Below are 8,236 nucleotides of genomic sequence, written 5' to 3' on the forward strand. Positions count from 1 at the left end.
GCTCAGTTCCTTGAATTTGATTATAGAAAGATCAGTCCCAAATTCGGCCAAAGGATTCGTAGATAGAAAAAAGAGATGGTTTTCTTTTGAAAATAAATTATTTCAATAATACACTTTTATTTTTATATTTCTTTTAATCGTTTTTTATTTAGCACAGCGTACTAAGTAAAAATTTGATGACGAGTTTTATAACGTTTCGGATTTCTGTGATTTTGATCAAAGCAGACATTATATATGATTAAAAAGTATGTCGACGTTGTACGTTTTCTTTGTTAAAAAATACGATTAAAAATGTTTGCAAGTTTATCTTTACGTAAGAGCCTTATACATTGAGCACGTGCCAAGTGGATTTTTATCCACACTGAGAACGAAAAATATTTTAATCCAAAAAAATGTTTATTAGGTGGCTCCTACGAGCATATTTACTTACTTTTTACACATGTTTCGTTGGACGTGGATATTTTTATTTAATTGAAATAAGAATATTTAGTTCTAGATAAGTGTGTGTGAAAGGTAAGTGGATGTGCTCGTGGAAGCCACCTACGAGGTGTTTTTTTGGATTAAAATATTTTCTTTCTCAGTGCACTTTATACGTAATTTCAAGTTGATACGAAATGCCGAAATTAAAAAACGCAAACATACCGGTATACTAAATAGGATAAGTTTCAAAAAATTAAACTTGCGTGCTTTTTTATCACGCGGAGTTGTGTGTAAAATTAAACACCCCGCGACATCAGTTGGATACGTATACTTAATCGTTTATACATATATACGCGTCTATATGTAACCTGTGAAAGCATTCGTACGGCGCGATAAAAGGAGTCAACTACGTACCTTTCTTTAACAAAAGTATCACTTTGCATCACACGGCACTGCTGAAAGGTGCGTCTCGATAAAAAGATGAAACAGAATCACAGGTGCACGTGGTATCGAAACGTTGTTGCGCGATCGAGCAGTTTAACGTGGCAGAGAAAGCGAAAGACTGAGACTTTAAGCATTATGTTGGTCATCATATAAACCGTGAAGACTTACCACTACCTTACAATCACTACACTCTACAACCTATCCCGTATCCTTATTTCACAAAGTGTGCGCGTGATCTTAAACTTGGGTATTAAATTAAGAGTAAGATTGATCTTAAACTTGGGTATTAAAACTAAGAGTAAGATTAGTAATAAAAGTGCGACATTTGTCCTAAGACAGAATACAGAAAAAAACTCGGATAAAAAGGTGTCAAATTTTAAATTTTATGAAATATATTGATATGTGTTACAAATGTATTTACAACAACGTAGACGCACGTAAACTAACAATTAAATTCATATGCTTGAATATATGTAATACATATAATATTATATTTATATTAATATTTGAAAGAATGTATATATACAGCTATATACAGGGCTGCATATTCAAAAATTTTTTAAGCATTATTGTTTATATGTAGATTATCTATCTTTATATATAGACGCGTGCTTACTTACGCATGTACACGGATGAAGAAAGTTTTACTTTCGCCAAATGATTTTGAAATCTTTTCGTTACATCTTGCCTTTCCATTCCAATTCTATAAGGATTATACACGACGATGTGTATACTTATAGTATGTACATGATGTGTTTCAAAAATCTTAAGAGAGAGGAGCGGAGAAGGGCTTGTAATAAAATTTATAATATTATATTTAAAAAATTACGAATATTATAAATAGACGCGCAAACATTTTAGACTTTATTCGTGTAACGTATATTGTAAAATAGTTAGTATATTGAATCTCGTATTTTGTACGTAACCATCTTATATATACAGATGGATGTTTTTATCTTTCGAATTTATAAGATACTTTTATGAGCTCATATCTCTATATATCGTTTGTCACAACATTTTTGTCATATGTCATGATGTTACTATTATCTTCTTCCAACTCGTGGTACAAATACTTTTGCATTGAAGATATTATAGTATTTTTTCGCAAGATAAAGAGTACGAAGAGTATAATCCTATCGCCACGCATATTTCCGCAGTACATATCTGATCCGAAGAGAGAGAGAGAGAAAAGTATCGACAATGGCATTAATTCACGTATTATTAATCACGACTCGAGGCAGATTACATCTTGCAACATACCTCTATTATTAACTTGGCCAACTGCATGTCCATTTCGGAACTTTGCTATGCGTCATAACACGTCCATCAAAAATCATGGAAATGGAAATGATAAGAGATGATGTGAGAAAAGACACAATTTTTTGTAATTTCTTTTTCTTACTGGCTGTAAATCGCGCGTGACTGATATGCACTATAGATTCGGTAAACACGAGAAAAGTGCTTCGTATGCTGCATCAATTAAATAACAATAAATTAATGCGCACGTAAACGTAGACGCTGTAACTCATTGTCAGCGCGAACGCTGCGTGTGGCTCAGATTTCCGGCGCGAAGTGTGCCGTATAATCTCCTATATCAAGAATACAACAAAAAATTACTAAATAAGTTATCAAAACGTTTAAGCTATAAATTAAGATTACACGATGTAATTAATCGTGAGCTTAATAAAACATCTGGTATCTCTTAAAAACATGCTGTAAAATCAATTGAATCATTTAAGGAATAAAAAAATTTCTAGAATCTTTTACTTTTAAAAAATAAAATGTAGAAAAATTAGCTTTTACATGTATGTACGGGCGACTGTTCTTGCATCATATGCGCGTACCTATACACGAATATCGAAATATCTGCACGTGAATATCTACGAATGTAACGTTACAAGTACAAAGTTTGGTTTAAACTACAACTAAAAATTACATCTTAAGAAAAAAAGAGGAAATAATACTTGATTTACCACCAATTTTATTGCAATCTAGTGTACCAAAAACTTGTACATCTAAAATTTTTGTGGCCAAGCATTGTTTATCATATCAGCTGCCTTTTCAGCTACCATCATGATTCCAGCGATGGGATTTGAGTTTGGCACACGGGGAAAGATGGAAGCGTCGGCGACGCGGATATTCGATATACCGTGTATTCGAAGTTCCGAATCTACAACCGCGCTTGGATCGGTACTCGGTCCCAACTTGCATGTCCCAGATTGATGATTTTCCGGTCCAGTTTTCGCCCTTGCTTGACACATCCAGAAAGCGTCCGTGCCAAAGTGGTAGCTACGAAATGATAAACTAATAGAGAAAACCAATAGAGATTACGTATTATAATACAATGGAAATGGCTCTTTTCTCGAAACTTGTAGTAGTAGTATTACGCGCACGTACTTGACGCTTTTCAAACGTCAGTGTCAGTTGGCCGTAAATCGATTCAAGTACAAGTCTACAAGTTGACAAAACGTGCATGTAGAATTATTGCAGATATGCGGGTGAACGTGTCTGAATTATGAGACAGTTGTCGTACGTTTTGGAATTTTGAAAGAGAGACACTGAGACAAACAAGGGTTTTTTTCCTTCGTTTTTCTCTTTCTTCTTACTTTAATTTCAAAAAGATTTTTCTCTGTCTTGACTGTTGATTTTCAACATTTTTGCTGTTAAGGAAAAATCGAGGTTACACGACTACGCAAACTCATCTATAGGAACCAGAGATTCGGAATCGAATACCGCAAGTTGTAAGAAAACTTGTGTCCTATGCGAGTGTTATCACACCTTTAGCCGTACTTACTCCCTACACAATGGACTTGTCGTCGTTTGTTCCAAGCGAAGATCCCACTTCTTCATGGCGGGCGTGTCAACGAGCTTGCTAATCTTTTTGACACCTTCGAGCAGACGCGTCAGATCCTTTTCGTTTGTAAAGTAATTTGGATATATCAGCGGTGGATCCAAAGGATTATTTGAACCAAGTTTCAAGTCGCCTCGACTCTCCGTGTAAACCACCGTAGGTCTCGCCACGATCTCTCTTCTGTCTGGACACGCGGACTGAAGCTTATCGTTGTTGATGCACTCGTTAGGTAGACCAGTTTTCGGACAACGGGAACTGAAACCGTCGAAGAAGACTTGGATATCCGGTATGCCGTTGCGCGCGTAACTGCTCTCGAGGAAAGCAGTGACTTGAGTGATACCGGTGCTGGCTAACGGACCCGTCTTGCTCTCCAAATATTCATTCACGGCGTCCATGGTCATAATCTCGTATGGGATATCCCTGATGCTCATGGGCACCCCCACGGATACATGATTGTGCAGATTCTTACCAACCGGCAGGTCTTTGTACACTTTAATACCGTACTTGCTAAGATCCTTTTCGGGTCCCACGCCAGAATTCATCAAGATGTGCGGTGAACCGATAGCACCAGCTGTCAGAATCACCTCCTTATCGCATTTCACCATCCTCTTGTAGCCGTTTTTATCCACTAGTTCCACGCCGTAAGCTTTCTGCTCCCACGGGCTAATCAAGATCTTGGTGACTCGCGCATTTGTCAGCACTCGCAGATTTTTGCGGTCGTGAATAGGTCTCAAATATGCTCTCGAAGTCGTGAGACGCATGCCACTGTCGGTCGTCATCGGCGCAATCATGAAGCCGGTTTGGCTGTATTCCTTCAACCGAGAGGTTCTGTAACCTAGCTCACCAGCGGCTGCCAACAGTACGTCCGCAAAATCCGGCTTGTGCGGATAATACTGAATATTCATCGGGCCGCCCTGGTTCAGGGTTCTAGGCTTATCCGACAAGATTGTTGGATCGATTGGATTTTCCACCCGTTCAAAATAATGACTGATCTCGTCGTAGGACCAACCCAAGTTACCCTCCCGCGCCCAACGATTGTAGATTTCAGGGTGTCCTCGGATGTACATCATACCGTGCAAACCGCCAGTTCCGGCGACCATTTTACCTCTTGGCCAAGTGCAGACGCCGCCCGTTTCTATAAAAAGAAGAAAATATAGATATATATTAGATGGTACTCACAAACACACACACGCACGCACACGCACACGCACGCACAATTTTTTCCAAGAAGGCAATCCAAGAAATAAATAAAATTTAATGTTGTACGTAAAAGTTTTAATTTTTATCTAAGCAAATATTTTGTATAAAACTGTTTAAAGCGCGTCAACTAACCTACATGGGAAACAGTTTTATACTGTTAAAGCGCGTCATCTAACTTACGTAAAGGTTTCCTACGCGCTTTAAACAGTTTTATACTGTTAAAGCGCGTCATCTAACCTACGTAGAGATTACGGATGCCCTTTATTTACTTGATAATTTTAAAACGGGTCATCTAACCTACGTAGAGATTAATGACGCACTTTAAACAGTTTTATACTTTTACGGCGCACCATCTAACTCAAGTAGAGCGTAGTGACGCGCGGTAAACACTAGAATATTTTTAAAGCGCGACATCTAACCCATGTAACCTTGTTTACGTGCGATTATCGGCGGTACGATAGGGCCCGTGGTCGATCAGATACTAGATAGTACTCGCACGCACGCACGCACGCACGCACACACAGTTTTTTCGGAAAAATGATTAAAACACATTTATTTATTTATTTAACTCGACGTTAACATATACAACTGTATAGTTACAAATCGCGTTGGCTAGTGTGAGTCTGAGGCGCGGTTGTGTGCGCGACAAATCAAATTTTACAATACAAATAATTCAAATTTGGTTGCAAATCCCAAAATCGGTTTTGATTTCTACTACTGACAATCCTCTTTACGTAGTGGCCTTTAGCAGACTTTTCAGACAAAAGCCGATGTACATTGTCACAGCGACAGTATACGAGAGGACCATCAGCTCTCTACCAAGATTTAAATTATCGATTTAACGATTCTGATTTTGATTCAAGACTTTTAGAGAATAGATGACATTTTATATATACCTAAACAGGCGGTAGGGTGCGCGAACGTTGGTTCCGTCTTGAAGTTCCAATCGAGAGACGTATTTATGGCCGTGAACGCAAATCCTGGTATAGCTGTCATACTAGGTTCTTCCGGGCCAGCTTCGATGAGCAAAACCTTTCGCCGTGGATCGTCGCTCAATCTTCTCGCGATTATTGGCCCGGCCACACCTGCGCCGACAATTATAAAGTCGAACCTGAAGAGACATTTTGACGATAAAATATGGGTGATTTTTCATAATATTAGAAGAATAGAATTTGCACTATACATGGACTTGAGACAAATCTCTTGTTATATATACCATTCGTTTTCGTTCGGTGCTTCGTCTCTGCCCAGTCGTCGACAAGGATCAGCAATGTCGCATCTGGAGGACATCGCGTGTTGAACCAACGTCATAAAACTACCGACACCACAGACTCGACTCATGTATCGCGTATCCTCGAACCGGCAGGAGCAACATTCGGTGGCCGCATAGTCGCTGGGTGCTTGACGTGACTATAGAGACGGACGTTCGCTTTAAATGGGTACAAAGCAAAAGATACTGTTGTTTTGAGATAGAGAACCGCGTTTACAACCGTTTTAACCAGCCATATTTCTAGCCATCTTAAATCTTATAAACACTGTCTTGAATATTTTGTGCGTGCTTTTTTTCCAATACAAAATAGATACGTATACCAAAGCAAATGCTAAACACGTCATTGTGAAATTCGTGATAAAGGGAAAGAATATGTATACAAGTACCTTTAAGGAATTAAAGTTATTATAGTTATTTAGTATGCGTTAATACCCATTCTCACGTGTGTAAGGAAGATGTTTTCAAGCAGATTTTTAATGCATTTGTACAGATTACAGTAATCTTACAAAGAAGTAGTCGGAAGTGCCCTCCTCTGATTTTAATGAGCTTTGAGTATGCTGTATCTTTTATACTTGGTTTCAGAGATATTCGGCCCGAAAGAGAAAAATCTATTTTCTTCAAAGGGGTTTCATGGGTTTTATCCCCTAAACACGCGTATGGGCACGTATAAAACAATACGTGCCTCTTATTTTCGTCCTCCAGAGAACAATATACTAAAAGCTCATCAAAATCGGAGGGGACTTGAGAGTCTAAAATCATCCTACTCTTGTATTTCTATAATATTTCTATAATATAATTACGCCGTCTGAATCATTGCGAGATTTTTTGTCGAGGTCGTTACTCACAGCTACTCTAAATTCACGGTAGCGTTTTTCCTAGTCGATACGCAATATTCCCTCGAGTCGCGGAAAAAAATGCATATTATATGAGACGCAAACGCGTTTAACTCTTATTCGAACGATATATACGCGATATAATATACCGTTGCCCTTGATTCACGTTTCACCTAAAAATTTCCCAAAAATGTTTGTTTGAGCATTATCCATATGAACATAATAGTATACAACTCGTATGTCGTATTATAACATGATGAAATTTTAAAATTTGTGCGTGAGAATTTGATTCTTTTTATTTTACGCGTACTTTTCTCTTCTTATGCGCTGCAACCCAGTGGCTTACGCGTGCCTCGTAGCTCGTAGGGGTACGATGCAACAAAATTAGAAGCGCTGAAGCGTGTCAGGTTTAAAACCACGCAGATTATCCGATTGTTTAAAGTGTGATATTTATACACGTGTGCCAGCTTATTAGAGAGATTGGATGGACAGTTTATAAAAAAAAAAGAAAAAAAAACATAATGTTTTCAAGAAAAATCTTTGTCTTCTCCTGAAATTGATATATTATATTACGACAAGTTGAAAAATGTTTGATATTGTAAAAGAATATTATTTTACCTGATGTGCCTTGACTGGAGTAGTGATAATATAATGCGCCAAGGCTAACCAAATCAAGTACCACCGCATGTCTGCAATTTAAAGACCAATATCGTCTGTGTAAAAATGACAAGTGTAGAGAGAAGGAGTATGAAAGTTAATGTTAAAATATTATAAAATTGCGACTGGTATTGAGTAAATTGCAAGAAGATGAATGATAACGTTTGTATAGTGTAATATAATTTAGTTTTCAAATATTTTATACCGTTTAATAATAAATAATGTCACATTATATATAGATATCTACGCGCGCGCCTGTGCGTGGTTGCGTTTCGCGCGTATATTATATATATATAAATATATATAATTTTAGTAACGATGCTCTACGATAATGATCGAACGTTGACTCCTGTGTCCGACTTGTGTCTTTTGAAGAGATATGCCTAGTAGTATAAAATGCATTTGATCAACGTAAATTTCTACGATTATTACGAGATATATATAATATATAATAATATATATATAATATAATATATAATAATATATAATAATATATATATAATAATATATAATAATATATATATAATATAATATATATATATATATATATATATATATATA

The 8,236-nt window shown here is 37.1% G+C and overlaps 3 protein-coding genes across 7 annotated transcripts in view; 1 reads left to right on the top strand and 2 right to left on the bottom strand.

Moving 5' to 3' along the window:
* LOC112453307 (glucose dehydrogenase [FAD, quinone]) overlaps window positions 1–1,304 on the bottom strand; it is an 8,123-nt gene extending 6,819 nt beyond the window's left edge. The window contains exon 1 of the mRNA XM_025013966.1: window positions 835–1,304. The gene's annotated coding sequence lies outside the window, so the exon portion shown is untranslated. The remainder of the gene's footprint in view (window positions 1–834) is intronic.
* LOC112453312 (flotillin-2) overlaps window positions 1–8,236 on the top strand; it is a 72,320-nt gene that overhangs the window by 42,641 nt on the left and 21,443 nt on the right. The window lies entirely within an intron of this gene.
* LOC112453305 (glucose dehydrogenase [FAD, quinone]-like) overlaps window positions 1,408–8,236 on the bottom strand; it is a 10,213-nt gene continuing 3,384 nt past the window's right edge. For both annotated transcript variants that reach the window (XM_025013957.1, XM_025013958.1), the window contains 5 exons: window positions 7,637–7,707; window positions 6,132–6,325; window positions 5,812–6,026; window positions 3,659–4,850; window positions 1,408–3,153 (listed from right to left, as the gene is read on the bottom strand). In XM_025013957.1, the coding sequence (XP_024869725.1) occupies window positions 2,880–3,153; window positions 3,659–4,850; window positions 5,812–6,026; window positions 6,132–6,325; window positions 7,637–7,705 (1,944 nt within the window). In that variant the 5' untranslated portion in view covers window positions 7,706–7,707 and the 3' untranslated portion in view covers window positions 1,408–2,879. The remainder of the gene's footprint in view (window positions 3,154–3,658; window positions 4,851–5,811; window positions 6,027–6,131; window positions 6,326–7,636; window positions 7,708–8,236) is intronic.

The sequence above is a fragment of the Temnothorax curvispinosus genome, unplaced genomic scaffold (genome assembly GCF_003070985.1).
Source record: "Temnothorax curvispinosus isolate PA1 unplaced genomic scaffold, ASM307098v1 QBEX01004246.1, whole genome shotgun sequence".
Taxonomy (NCBI): Eukaryota; Metazoa; Arthropoda; class Insecta; order Hymenoptera; family Formicidae; genus Temnothorax; species Temnothorax curvispinosus.